Genomic DNA, 14,090 nt, shown 5'->3' on the forward strand with positions numbered 1-14,090 from the left:
TTGGACATTTTTGACTTTTTTTCTTCCCGTGCTCAATTTCTAGAATGGCCAAACTTTTACTCCGTAGTTGATTACAAAGGGTACTGTAAATATAACAATGAGGTACTCATACTCTACAGTACAGGTACTTCGTTCCATGGAACATCCCTTGCTCAAGATCTCGGGCATAGCCGCCATTGTTTAGCTGACATCATTGTCACTCCTCGAGCTGAATAGAAACATTCAATGATGACCGTTATCAATTGAGATCCATTGTGGCGAGTACTTGTACTTGTACACACGTGTATACAGAGTAGAGTAAAGTAAAGTACAGTACTCTGTACGTACTGTACGTACTGCAAACTTTGAGCTGCAGCAGTCACACAGATCTTCTGCTTTCATTGGACGCCACACCTAACCTGCATATGACGTAATCACAGTACTTTACAGGTACTTGTTGCGATCGGAAGATTCCTTCTTTCCCCATGTGGTGGCCTGCGTCTGCATCGATTTAGTTGCATCTGTCGCTGTCCATTTCGGTCCGCTGCAGACTGGTACTGTACAGAGTACAGTAAGCCTTTGCTTGTACTTTGTAAAGGCATGAATGTACAAATATTCACGATAACTACTTGTACAGAGTACTCCGTACAGAGAGGATCATATGTACTCCAGACATGCACAGATGAATCACAAGATCGATATGATCCGTCATTTCAACGGTTGCCTCGCGAGTTTATCGGACCGATCGATACATCAACCTGTCATGGCTGCTCCGTGCAGAATCTAGACGAGCTGATTAATTACATGCCACAATTACAAGTAACCTAGGTTAACAAAGTTTTCATATGAAGTCTGACACGTAGAGTAACACCTCATGTATGTCTTGTACGTAAAGCATCAAAACGAGCTTAATCTCCAACGGTTGTCGTTGTCGGCCGATTAGCATTCCAAGGTTCATCGATCGTTTCGTTATATTACTGACACTGAATCATGGGCAAATAAATCGACCAAATAAATCGACCATGGGTCAATTTATTACAATGTCGCTTATTGTTATTCAGGAGAAACAAAAGAAAAAAAAAAAAAAAAAAAAAAAAAACGTGATGATTGGCGGTAATACCTGTCCTCTACGGAAGAACGCACAGACCCCATAATCATCATAATCATAACGGGGACCTGAGGATGACGATGGATCGAAATCGGTGCTCTTTTCTTGTCAACGGTGCGGATCAGACCAAATTAACTAGACTCGTCACGAGTGCTCATCATTCTTATTCTGTCCTGATAATAGTCTCTGTTCATATCCCCGACAGCCACGGAGACCTACGGAGACCTACGGGGTACTCGCGGAGACAAGCTGTATGCGAGTCATGCACACCTGGTCGGAGCTTCATAGCGGCCGGAGTAACTGCTTATCTGGTTGATAGCTTAATCTCCTCATAAAGGAGAGATTGATGAGGGCTGAGCACACAGTGGGATATAGCTTTCGTCGTAATTATTACAGCCACGTCTACGTAGTCTTTTGTCCTGTATCTGTACAGTTAGGCTGGCCCACAGATCTGAGTTAACCGCGGTTAACAACAATCACCTGACAAACTATCCATTTTTGATTAAAATTTCCCCCTCTTTCCAAAATGTCGGATATCTATGGTCGGAGATATACTCGTAGCGGTTTTCTGTTAGCTATGTTAGCCTGTTAGCTCCATGTTAGCTAGCTTGAGCATGGGGACTTCCGGCTAGCCATCCCGGAGGGATGCCGATACATTGTATAGTGTCTTTTTTATTCTACAGAGTACAGATAGCAAACGTACATCGGATCGGATGTAGCATTGTGTATATCTCTCTGCATATACCTGTTTGTGTATCGATCAATCGTGGCGATCTGTGTGAATTCCGGGTACTCGTTGCTGATTAATTCGGGGGTACGGAGTAGATTGCTGTCTTACAGTACTCTTGACAAGACACTCAGAGCGCCGAGTAGAGTACCTACTCCTACACAATCAGTATGTTCTACCACGACGCAATGCGGACTCCTATTCAGAACCAATGGCACGTCTATCGTAACATACAGAGTCATACAGAATACCGATCAAGCCGAGCACAGGCTGGTGGAACCCGATGGCGATCGACAGCGCCAGGAAACCGTTAGACGTTAAGTGCCAGTCGTCCGTACCACACCAGTAACAAAACGGACTCATCACAGCCCATTAATTACTATGGAGCCGCTACTGGACTAGCTTAACTTTTGCCTTTGTCTCTCTGGACTATCATGGTGCCCTGTACAGAGTAAGTATCTTGTAGGGAAGATCGCTAAAACTCCGGAATGATCAAGATCAACCTGGGCTGGGCGGGAAGGGAAAGGAGCGGCGGTTGTGGGTTACTGGAATAGGCAAGAGTCAATGGATGGATGGATTGAGTGCTGATCGAAAGAGTGGGTTGATGTAATTTGCGAGGATGGAGACCGGTTTTGGGGGGTGGATGGAGGAGGATCCGAGCGATCATGATGCTGTGCCGGAGTACTGTGTACCAGTGCGAAGGAGTATTTGCACAGACTAAGCTATGGTACTATAGTATGCGCTGTCTACTATAGCAATATTAATAGAACTATATTATAATTACAGAGTACTATTCGCGTGTTTGTGTGTACTTGTAAAAGTACACACACTACATCGGTAATCTCATTCCGATCTCTAGACCCAAAACAGCAGGTTGACAGGTGGGTCCACCTCATCGGCAGAAAACGGTTTAACGCCGGTGGGTCACATGCAGCCCGACAGATTGGGAATTTCCTGGCCCGCGGGAACTTACTCTCCTCATTTCCCAGCCTGTCCCAGCCTGCTCCCTCCCATGAATGGCCTTCATTACTGTCTGTGCTCATACATTGCACTACGGCTGACTAGGCTACGGGGTCTGGTTTACCGTACTGCCATGCCTTTCAAACCCCTGAATGTGGGCCTCGATCGCTCCGGCCGCCCGTCTGAGATCTCCGGGAAATTCTCCTTCCCCAGTCAACAACATTCCGGGTGCACCCTTGTTGGAGTACGGGACATTCTTCATAGTGTACTTGTACAGGTACAATGTGCAAAGTACAGTGTACTGTACGATGTATGAGTATACTGGATATACACACTGCGCCACAGCTCTACTCTTCTGCCGGTGGCGGAGTTTACTCGGGTTTCCCGGATCACACGAATAAGAGCACGAATCAGGCGAATCAGCTCGATATCGATATCAGCTCGTCTCATCGCCTCTGACGGTCTCAGACCCAACAATGGCTATGATGATAATTTGACCCACTCCAGCTGCAGTCGGATTATTCCCTTGAGTACTCCGTACCGCACGCTGCAGCTGCAAAGTACAGGGTACAGAATACCCCGTGCGCCTGAACGACGCGTCGGCTCCCCAGCTATACGATAGTCAATTATAGCCCGATAAACCGGCCAGGGGATACCGGAACTTGACTGATCGAGATCGAGATGAATGAATCGAGCGTTGCCATATATCCGGACTCCTACTTAATCCGGAGTAGAGTATAAGTGCAGTGCACAGCATTGGTCCCCGAACGACTCTCACGACTCAGTTGTGTCTGAGTCGCCTTCCGTCACGCCGGATACTAAGTCTCGCGGATTCAGGTACATTCGAGTCATGACAGCTGACATGACTCGTTGCTCTCCACTGTTCACGCCTCATTTCCCGGATGACGGCTTCTGGAAGCTGTCGTCGAATTGTTCAACGGTTTTCCTACCACATGGGATAGGGGAGGTAATAAGAGGGACATGACTCGACATTTTACTATGTACTATGTACAGTAAGAACACCCGTGCATACTCTACTTATACTTTGTGGAGAGTGCGTCACTATCCGGTCTTACTGACTCTACCTATCACCTGTCATCAAACTAGCCAACGGCGCATACCAAAATGGTACTACGCAGTCAGCTTAATCATATTAAGCCCCATATACTTATCCATATCCAGACTAGGGACTTTCCATCCTTCCGGGATTCAGCTGAGTCGAGTCGCGCTGGCCACTTTACATCTCATGAAATCGACAACCACGGAGCCTACGGAGTGTATCCCGAAATATTCTCCATACGCACCTCATCAATCCACTTACCTATCAGGAAACCAACCTCGGATTCCAGCCTGTGGCTGGCGCGGCGGCCCTTGCAAATTCCAACTCCCTGGTACGGAGTACTTGACAGCTAACGGCCATACATGGTACTAGTTAAATTCCGGATTCCCGGCCGGTCAGCTAACCCACTCGCCATCACGATAGCCTTCTTTTGGTCCGCAGTGTTTTCTCGATATGGTATTCCGTCCGGATTGCTATTACTCTGTTGAGATACGTACGTACGTACACCATTGTCCATCCTTTGTCAAGGACTCGAAATACAGGATGCCCCGTGCTCCGGCCGAGTCGTTACCTGGTAAGCTGGTCAATCCTAATCAAACGTTGTACTGGTGCCTATCATATCTGTACACCCTGTTACCACCATAACGGCGACAGGGGATGTGTACGCACCCCATTTTACATATGGCCTTAGCTTCCTCCGGTCCGAGGCATCCCTGTTGTATTTTGTTGGTATATGCCGGTTCTCAGAGCCGTGAGTGAATCGATAGATCGTAATACAGAGTACATAGCGTTGTATTTCGGGATTTGTGCTATTATTGTATCCGTATGTTGTATGGAGTAAAAAAATATGTTGACACGATGCAAGATGATGGTGAGTTATGATGACTGTGCAGCGCAGCTGCAGAGTTTTATGCAGTTTTCTTATTTTTGGGGGTTTGATATGTAGACTGCAAATGACTGACATGATACTTCGTACGGAGTAGACTGTTTTGGTCGTCTACATGGATCTTTCGTGCGTACTCTCATCCTTGCCACAGTTTTTACAAATACATGATACATTGCTAACGCTCTGTTCTACAGATTCATCAGGACGAAAATAGAACGACCATCCTACATCTTTGATTCCCGATACTCCTAACGAATGACCTACTCAAATCCATTGCCACTGACAATTGATGGATAAACATCCTCCAAAGCACAGACATCTGGTCTGAAGTAATCGTCTCAGAAAAGACAGCTACTGTGGATCAGCGACAACAGTCGAGCTGTCAATCTGCATTGTCTCATTTGTCCTGCTCTGGAAAAGGAAACCAGATATGCAAGTGACTCTTTCGGGCGGTATTGCTCAGACAAACGGTGAGTTGGTCTCTTGGAATCCTGCTCAATTGCTATACACTGCTCTCTGCACTAATATACACTTTCCTACCGCTCATACACATCAGCAATCGAATTAATATACTCAATCGCATCCTTCCGCCACGTATCCCCCTCCATCCGACTCGTCGTCGCATTCGCATCCGCATCAAACAAAATATCCACCTCGTTTCCATTACCATCACCATATCCATCCCACCTCACAAAATCCCCCGAATGCGACCCAACAGCATTCGGATCCAACTCATAAATAAACCCCGCCCACATACTCGCCATCATCTCGCTCAACCGCACCCAACTCTCCGGCGTCTCTGCCGTAAACGGCTTCCCGTCATGATATCCCAGTCCTGCGATGTTGTTGAATACGAAGGCGACTTCTTCGAAGTGCGCTGAGCCAGATGTATATGACACGTCTGCACTGCGCACGTTGAAGCGGTAGCAGTAGGCTGGTGTGGAGGTTTCGGCCCAGGCGCTGCACTGCCGTCGGCGGTTCGCGTGCATCATGTAGTCGCCGGTGTAGGCGTTTGTGCGGCGCCATTGCAGACCCTTGGAGGCGATGCGGGTGTCGCCAAGGTACGCTGGGATGCCTTGTGAGGGGTCATCGGGGTAGAGGGTTAGGAGGTTGTGAGCGATGGGGGAGGGGAGGGGTGGGTCGGATTGGTTGCCTGGTTTGTTAGCACGTACATACTTAAGTAGGTTGGGGGGGGACACACCTGTAAGATAAGTGTAAAAATGCTCAGTCGTATTAATCCCCGTCGGTCCAAACGACGTCCCCTCATCCGAATTCGTCCCAGCAATAACAGGCACCTGCACGAACTCATGCGCCCCCAACGACAAACTCCCCCTCTTCCTAATAAAATCCTCATCAATCACCGGTAAAAACCAATAGACTGGATCACCACCCGTCCCATTAAGCGCTCCATTCAACTCCTCAAACGGCACCTCCCTTAAACACTGCAACGCCCCCTTCCCAGACCCCTCACAGCCCACCTCCTTAACCAACGCATCGAAATCATCCTGGTACGACGACCCGTCAACAAGTGGGCTTGCGGAAATTGGCCCGCCGGATTCCAAGATCCCCCCGCGGAACAAGTGGTCGTCTCGGCCCCCGTACGCGATGAGATGGTAGCCCACTGACATACCGCCGGCGGATTCGCCCCAGATGGTGACTTTGTCGGGGTCGCCGCCGAAGGAGGCGATGTTTTCGCGGATCCAGTGCAGGGCGAGTCGTTGGTCGCGGAGGCCAAGGTTTGTGTTGCCGCTTTCTGTGACTTCGTGGGAGCTGAGGAAGCCCCAGGCTGAGAGGCGGTAGTTTATTGTTACCGCGATGAAGGGTTTGCCTAATCTGTTAGTATCTCGTCATGTCAACTTAATATGGTGCTAGCTTACCGATTCTGTGCGCGTTGGAGACGATAGCAGACATGTTGTATCGCTCGTCTGCGCCGGAGCCCTGATAGAAACCTCCGCCGTGGATCCAGACGCCGACGGGGAGTTTCGAGTCCTCGTCCACTGATGAATCACGAATAACATTGAGCGTGAGACACGCCTCAGACATGGAATACCAGATCGAATCCGTCTATCACATCAGTATCGCACAAACTTAACTTATCAAAGAGAGTGACTTACTCCATATCCCACACAGCTATCCGAATACGCCTTTGCATCGCGCTCCCCATCCCACGTCTCATTCAACGACTGCGGCACAGTAAGCCGCAGGTTTCCAACCGGTTGCTGCGCATAGGGAATACCCAGGAACAGGTCTTGGTTATAGTTTGTGTTCGTTGCGCCGGCATATGTTCCGTTTTTAACCTGCACGACAGGACTCGATGTATCGCGTCGTGTAGGCGCGGCTTGTACGCCTGCCCAGAGAGCGAGGAGACCAACGACTGTGCGAATCATTGCTATTTGTTTTGTTGGCAACCTACACACGGCATTGAAAGTATCGTGTGCCACTCGTATATATATTTCCACAATGCGGGGAATTAAGCCGCTTCCCATAACCCACAACACCAGATGAGGCCTTTTCAACGCCATTCCGATATAAGCACCGATATAAACACCGGCACGTGTCTGGCATAAAAACCCGGCATATCTTCCCAAAACGATACGATCCGGGAAGTCCGAAGACTCCGGAGAATTTAATGATGTCGCTCAGACCTCTGGTTTGCGGAGTATACGCTTCATAGTTACCCGTTTAGGAAACGATAAACCCTTGGAAACGCGGAGAAACTGCGGCTGGAGGGCTTGGCCCATGTGGTTTTGTTTGGGGATTGGTAGGTTTTGTTGGTAGGGGGCCGAGGATTTGCCGTTTTGGCTGGTCAGGTAAATTCGACGGCGATGGTTTACTCGGGTGAACATTGGGCCTATCTTACTCGATGCTGCTTGCTCATTTCGTTGTACAGAGTACAGTAAGATATCGGCTCATGCTATCCGGGATCGAATCCGCGCTAACAGACAGGTCCGTCGTAGGGTCAAGGGGTGAGATTACTACTACCTCCGTACAGAGAACGGAGTGAACTGCTATACAAGAAGTACAAGAAGTCATTCAGCAGAATTTCTTGCAACTTGCGCGTGATTATACTCGTAATCGAATAAAGTTTCAAGCTTGATTTCATTAACAGAAAACATATCATAGCTAAGCTTCAATGATCGCGAAGCTTCTTCCAGCAGCCTTTAGGACGATCAATCGAATTCGAAGTCGTCGTCTTCGACTTCTCCGTATGGGTCGTCGTCGTCGTCGTCCCAGTCATTTTCTTCGTCGTCACTGTCTTCCTCTTCATCGTTGTCGCTATTGTGGCCACTTCCCGCACTACTCACGCTGGTTTGGCTGCCCTGACTGCCCTGACTGCCATAGCTGCCATGACTCGCCTCGCTTCCTTCACTGCCAGCACTGCCCTCACTTTCAACACTACCCGCCTCACTACCCTCACCATCACCGTCTCCACCACCGTAGCCACTATCATTACCACTGCTAGAATCACCATCGCCAGCATCATCAGGAACATCAAACCGCAGATTCGCCGTATCAATCCTAGACCCTAGCATTAGCCCCAACCATAACCATCACCAAAAAAAGACGTACCACTTTCCAACCCCCATCGCCATATTCTTCACGTCCATCGTGCTCTTGCGAGAGGGGTCTAGGAAGGCGTAGCCCACGACTCGTGACTTGCTTTCTTCACCACCGCTGGTGATGGTGATGTTTCTGGCGACGAGGGCCGGAACGGGGAGGTAAGTTGGATAAGCAGTGGTGGTGTCGTCTTCGTCGGAGAAGGGCATGTTGTCTTGGATGTTTTCGAGGGAGGGGATGTCGCGGGTGAGGACCATGACGGTGTTGCGGAGGTGGTGTTGGGAGATTTGCTGGATGTCTAGGAAGTCGAGGTTCATTGACATTGTATGGGTTGTTTAGTTTAGATGTGGCGTAGTTGTAGTTAGTTGTAGTTGTAGTTGTAAGGTTTGAGAAGGTGCTTGGTGCTTCTCAAGAGGAATGTTGACAACGCGTTGGTAGTGAAGGGTGGAAGGGTCATGTCCTCCAGTGTCAACACATGGTGTCACTGTCACTGACAGCCATCGTTAAGTGTTTTGCTTCACTGACATCTAGGGCTTTTTGATGGAAGCCAAGATGGATTAATGGCTCGATTACCGAGGCCAACAGATTCCTCATATAGGACACCATAGCCATACGCTTTAGATGGCTAAGCATTCATTCTATTATCATAGTGGATATAGTCTATCAATATCACTCTTTCGTGTAATTCAAGTTCCTAGCCTTTAACATCGTGCAGTCCGGATAATCGACTCCCCGATTCCCCGATCCCTGAGCTACCCGGTCTCTTCACTTTTGTATACAGTCATGTGACAAAACAAAAAGCTCTTATCAGGTAATTTACCGTACGATTACACACGATAAGATGTGGCGTCACGTGCGGGGAAGCTCCCCACTTGACAGCTGTGACGGCATTCGGACGCTTTCTTAATTTATCTATATTCTTCAGAGTCATCGGATTTGGAAGTTTCTTTGTGTATTGATCTGGCTGCGTGACTTGAGCATCAAAGAAACGGACATCTCGAACGAATCAACCAGAAATGGCGTCTCTCGTCCCCCTCTCAGAAATCCCAACCGCATCTCTACTATACAAACTCAAGCGCTTAGCTCCAGCTACAAGTCAAGCCCTGAGCCCTTCGCAAGCCTTTAACGACAAAATATCCCTCATCCGAAACGATATAACCAAGCTGCAAGTCGACTGCATCGTCAACGCAGCAAACGAATCGCTCCTCGGCGGCGGCGGCGTCGACGGTGCAATCCACAAAGCTGCAGGTTCGTACCTGTATAACGAGTGCTGTACCCTGCGCGGATGCAAAACCGGTGATGCGAAAGTTACCTCCGCCTACAACCTCCCGTGCAAGAAAATCATCCATACGGTTGGTCCCGTGTATCGTCTTGAGGAATGGCCCGAGTATCTATTGCGGAACTGCTACCGGCGCAGTTTGGAGTTGGCTGTGGAGAATAATATGAGGAGTATTGCTTTTCCGGCTATTAGTACCGGTGTCTATGGATATCCGTCCGAGGAGGCTGCGTTGGTTGCGCTGGACGAGGCGCGGCAGTTCTTGGAGAATCCGGATAACATCGGTCAGCTGGAGAGGATTGTGTTTTGTAACTTTGAGCGCAAGGATGAGAAGGCCTATGAGAAGTGGTTTCCGTAAGTTCCCTTCGCTATGAGTATTCCGTGGATTGAGCTAAATATTGCAGTAAATTCTTCCCACCAACGGAACAGGACCCCCCCAACTCGAGCACCCAGCAAAACTCCCAGAAAGCTGATGGTGAGTTCTCACCATCGCCTGAGATCCTCGCAGCCAAGCTCCCTGATCCGCCCACCGAGGACCCTGCCCTGAACGGCCAATCGGAAGCTAAGAGACAGAAACTTGATCCAGACAACCTTGGACACAGCAGCATAACCATGATCGACGAGAGAAGTGAAGATGAATGGGAGGAAGTCAATAGATCCGAAGACGAGGGTGATAAGTTTGAGAGACTTAGAAGATCCGAAGTCATTGATAAATCTGAAGAGACGGATGACGAGCCTGTCGAGGTTGACCGTGCTTCGTCGGCGGCTGATGTGCACAGTGTACAGTCTAGTGGGATCCTGGGTATGGATGGGTCTCATGAATATCGTTCAGTGGGCAATATGCTGGAGAAGGATTGGTAGTTCTTTGACTTTGGGACTGGATGGGATTACGGCGACTTTATGTTTGATGAATCGGCGCATGGGATTGAACTGTGGCAATTTGACTGGCTTTTCTTCTGTTTATGATATCTTTACATTAATTTTTATTTCCTGGCTGAGTTATGGTTGTTGAAATAACTACTTTCGTCATGGAAATGCAAACCCTGCAAACATACCGCGGAACTCCGATATCAGCGATCTCTTCACGCGAACAAACCTACCCAATTGCTCAAGCATAAGAAAAAGACAAAATGAATTGATTGTACAGAATTATAGCCAACCTCTCAAACCACTCAGACTCAGTTTCCATTGGCTCTATCCCCCCCCCTCTTCCCCCTCGAGCGCATAGCCGTCATCCACTCCGCACACGACAAGCACCGTCACAAAACAACATCATAATGTCTCGACCTCAACTTCCCAAAGGAAACACGCCACCCAAATTCCGAGTCCTCGCACCCGAAGTAGCCCAATCCCGCTCAAAACCCTCACCCTCACCCTCCGAACCCGCCGCCGCCTCATCCTCCGCCGCAAATCCCCAACACCAATCACACCCACACCCTTCCAACTCCAACTACGCCAACAACCCCAAGAGCAGACCCTCCTTCTTCACCCGCTTCCAACAAACCTACACCTCCCTCCCCCACCAAGTCCGCACAACAGCCCGCGTCCTCCGCTTCCTCGTCCCCGCCATCCCAATCGGGATCTTCTTCTCAGAACATGTCTTCCAGGTGATGTGGGTGCGCGGGCCGTCGATGACGCCGTACCTCAACGAGGACTACGAGAGGATGCATACGAAGAGCGATATGGTGCTTGTGAATATGTGGCCGTGGGGCGGGAGTGGGTGGCCCTGGGAGAGGAAGAGGAGGTTGGAGAGGGGGATGGTTGTTACGTTTCGGTATGCCCCCGCGTTTTATAACTGAGATGGAGGGGATGTTGGAACGAGGAAAAGATGCTAATGGATGTAATATGTAGGTCACCAGCAAACCCAACCCACACTGCCCTAAAACGCGTCGTCGGCCTCCCTGGCGACCGCATCACAACCCGTGACCCGTGCATGAAACCCTCGCAAATCGTCCCCTTCAACCACGTCTGGTTAGAAGGCGATGCGGAGGACCCAAGGAAGTCGCTTGATAGTAATACGTACGGACCGGTTAGTGTGTCGTTGATTACAGGACGGGTGATGGCTGTGCTGTGGCCGAGGTGGAGGTGGTTGAAGTGGGCGGATTGGGAGAGGGGAGTTGTGGAGGGGGGTGAGGGGGGGAGGTTTGGGGGGGATTATCGGAGAGGGGTTAGGGAGAGGGTGTTGAAGGAGGCGGTTAAGATGGAGAGGCCGATGTTGGAGTAGATGGCTTTATGTATAGATGTATAGTAGTGTGTGTGTGTATACCCTATGTATAGAAGTTTAAGTAGCAGAAGGGTGTTTCAAGGTTTCTGATATGGTGAGCTTCCGCTGTCTCTCGTATTCCGTATCCTGCTCTGCAGGCTATGTGCAGATAGAAGAATGCTAAATCACAGGCCTTCTATACAACAAGACATGCATCGCCATAGATCCATCATGTATGCCGAGTGACTCTGGATGAGACAGAAACATAACAAAAAGGCATCAAAACACCGTATAAAACACAACACTTTCCCCATGCACCAGACGGAATAGAAACAGAAACCACAACCTCTTTTCCTCCTCCCCACCGCGAAACCGGAACTCGACTCGGCCGATATAACTAAACTCTTCGTCAAGTGAGGGCTCCTTGAAACGTCGGCCGAAATCTCAGAATGCGATGCCGAGGTTCGAGATTCAGGGTCCTATCATCGAATACATGTTAGTTTGTCTTCTTCCTGTGTGAATGGGAATGTAGGTGAGTGAGGTGTACCAATGTATGATTTACAGCACGCACGGCGTTGTTGTGCTTGCACAACTCCGGGGAGGCGAGGAATAGCACGCAGCGGATGGGGATTTTTACTCAAACAACATGCAATCTGAACATCTCTTGATAACGCCAACCAGGCCCTCTCGGCATTTATCTGAGAGCAGGAAGAAGTCACGTCTTGACAACAGGTAATATAGCAGTATGTCATGATCAATCGAGGAGCTCACTAGGGCTTGAGGCGGATGTGATGGTGCAGGTGGTGTCGATGTAGTTGCCGCTGCCGATGTTATTTAAATTGTCGGAAAAGGTATTCTTACAATGTAAGATTTATATGGAATTGTCATTCTGTCTTGGTAGAGGCGTTGCAGCAGCATCAACCTCGTTCTCATCCTCCCAGTCCTCATGGCCGTACTTTTCGTCAACCCCCGAAAGCCGGGCAATCCGATCCAAAACCCACCGCAACTCCAACAAGTCGACGGACGCAAGCGGCATCTCAACAGGATCGTGGGTGGTCATCGTGATCCTATACCCCGAAGTAATCCTCCTACGATTTGCATTATAAATCTTGCCCTGATTCGGCGCGGAGGCAAGACCACTCGGTAGAGACGGGCGAGAACACAAGCTCATGCTGACCACCCCATACGGATTCGGCATCCAGTACATGTCCGCAGTCAGCCACGTCCCATCTCCTGACTCTGCGATCGGCTTCAGACAAAACATCCCGTGGTCCCAATACGCCCCTACGTGTAATCCGAAGGTGATGTAATTGGCGCACGAATCGATGGCGCGTGTTGCATTTCGCCAAGCGGTCACTTTTGACGGGGACCAGAAGAGCGCAAGGGTGTTCCAGAATTTTTCGAGATCGGGGCTGTCGTTGAGGCCGGGGGAACATATGGAGTAGGCGTCGGTTTTGTTGATGTCTGGCGCGGCGCAGGTTCCGTTGTCTGTGGTGAAGATCTGGGGTTGTTTGTTAGTTATCGTCTGGACATTGAGAACGGATTCAATTAGATACTAACGAGTGGTTCTCTCTCATTATCATGTCTGCCATAGCCCATCCCTAAGACAGAGTCAACGAATGCCTCTCGAAAGTTGAGTATAACTTACACATCCGCAGGACTTCCCTTACCACCGTACTCTCCGGGGCGAATACCTCCTGGACTCTCTGGCTTCCTGCTTGTTTGGCGAGTTCGCGAAGACAATCAAGATCAGCAAACCAAGCGGCCAACCAAGCCTCCGTACTCGTCTCGTTGAAGCCCAGAGCATGGCAGAGGTTTGTAATCGCCTCCAGGCGGCCTTGTTGATCGAGCTCAGGGGCGGCGGACATTGTGCTTGACACGGAGAGAGAAACCGGAAGAGAGAGTGAGAGGAAGAAAAAAAAAAAAAAAAAAAAAAAAAGAGATGAGTTGTGGCCGAAAAGTGGGAAACATTCACTGGTGTCAGTGGGTTGACAGGTTGGCGAAGCGAATTGTACAGTCTATGGCAATCGGCACTTCAACAAACTGATTTCCCATTTGACAAGGACCTACTCATACGTATCTGTCTCTGCTATTTGTGTGGCTATTGACAAGGGAATAGAGGTGATTCGAATGCGCTTCAAACAGTAATCCCCCTACCGGAAACCACTGGCTAGGGCTACTAGTGAACAATAATGAACAACACAACTGAACATAACAATGTCATCCTGTCATAAGCATGCCTAGGCACGGTATGACAGTAAGTACAGGTGACAGCAACCGCATGTGACCCTAAGAACCTAGGTGGTACAGATGGTGACTTCTATATCTATTTC

The 14,090-nt window shown here is 49.3% G+C and overlaps 7 protein-coding genes across 7 annotated transcripts in view; 2 read left to right on the forward strand and 5 right to left on the reverse strand.

The window, feature by feature from the left end:
- The window catches only part of nsdD (GATA-type sexual development transcription factor NsdD), a gene marked incomplete at its 5' end in the record, with an annotated part of 3,935 nt that extends 3,758 nt beyond the window's left edge, over positions 1-177 (reverse strand). The window contains one exon of the mRNA XM_022549882.1: positions 113-177. Within this exon, the coding sequence (XP_022396691.1) occupies positions 113-177 (65 nt within the window). The remainder of the gene's footprint in view (positions 1-112) is intronic.
- Positions 178-2,217: 2,040 nt separating this feature from the next.
- ASPGLDRAFT_85358 (uncharacterized protein) lies at positions 2,218-3,871 on the reverse strand (the record flags this gene model as incomplete). The annotated part of the gene is made up of 6 exons (XM_022550329.1): positions 3,553-3,871; positions 3,235-3,385; positions 2,899-3,075; positions 2,788-2,847; positions 2,507-2,536; positions 2,218-2,256 (listed from the first exon to the last, which is right to left on the reverse strand). The coding sequence occupies exons 1-6, from the start codon at positions 3,636-3,638 to the stop codon at positions 2,218-2,220; spliced, it is 543 nt and encodes a 180-aa protein (XP_022396692.1). The 5' UTR covers positions 3,639-3,871.
- Positions 3,872-5,256: 1,385 nt separating this feature from the next.
- Positions 5,257-7,107, reverse strand: ASPGLDRAFT_39300 (uncharacterized protein; the record flags this gene model as incomplete). The annotated part of the gene is made up of 4 exons (XM_022545056.1): positions 5,257-5,873; positions 5,922-6,548; positions 6,598-6,784; positions 6,835-7,107. 4 exons carry the CDS (start codon positions 7,105-7,107, stop codon positions 5,257-5,259), a joined length of 1,704 nt encoding a protein of 567 aa, XP_022396693.1.
- A 783-nt stretch (positions 7,108-7,890) lies between these two features.
- ASPGLDRAFT_29288 (uncharacterized protein) lies at positions 7,891-8,601 on the reverse strand (the record flags this gene model as incomplete). Its single annotated transcript, XM_022543834.1, has 2 exons — positions 7,891-8,239; positions 8,291-8,601. The coding sequence occupies 2 exons, from the start codon at positions 8,599-8,601 to the stop codon at positions 7,891-7,893; spliced, it is 660 nt and encodes a 219-aa protein (XP_022396694.1).
- Positions 8,602-9,294: 693 nt separating this feature from the next.
- On the forward strand, positions 9,295-10,415 carry ASPGLDRAFT_39302 (macro domain-containing protein; the record flags this gene model as incomplete). Its single annotated transcript, XM_022545057.1, has 2 exons — positions 9,295-9,908; positions 9,959-10,415. The coding sequence occupies 2 exons, from the start codon at positions 9,295-9,297 to the stop codon at positions 10,413-10,415; spliced, it is 1,071 nt and encodes a 356-aa protein (XP_022396695.1).
- Positions 10,416-10,831: 416 nt separating this feature from the next.
- Positions 10,832-11,778, forward strand: ASPGLDRAFT_135455 (putative mitochondrial inner membrane protease subunit Imp2; the record flags this gene model as incomplete). The annotated part of the gene is made up of 2 exons (XM_022541382.1): positions 10,832-11,328; positions 11,406-11,778. The coding sequence occupies 2 exons, from the start codon at positions 10,832-10,834 to the stop codon at positions 11,776-11,778; spliced, it is 870 nt and encodes a 289-aa protein (XP_022396696.1).
- Positions 11,779-12,628: 850 nt separating this feature from the next.
- Positions 12,629-13,625, reverse strand: ASPGLDRAFT_39304 (uncharacterized protein; the record flags this gene model as incomplete). Its single annotated transcript, XM_022545058.1, has 3 exons — positions 12,629-13,258; positions 13,318-13,358; positions 13,406-13,625. 3 exons carry the CDS (start codon positions 13,623-13,625, stop codon positions 12,629-12,631), a joined length of 891 nt encoding a protein of 296 aa, XP_022396697.1.
- Between the last annotated feature and the right edge of the window lie 465 nt (positions 13,626-14,090).

Source organism: Aspergillus glaucus (assembly GCF_001890805.1).
Source record: "Aspergillus glaucus CBS 516.65 unplaced genomic scaffold ASPGLscaffold_26, whole genome shotgun sequence".
NCBI classification, from domain to species: domain Eukaryota; kingdom Fungi; phylum Ascomycota; class Eurotiomycetes; order Eurotiales; family Aspergillaceae; genus Aspergillus; species Aspergillus glaucus.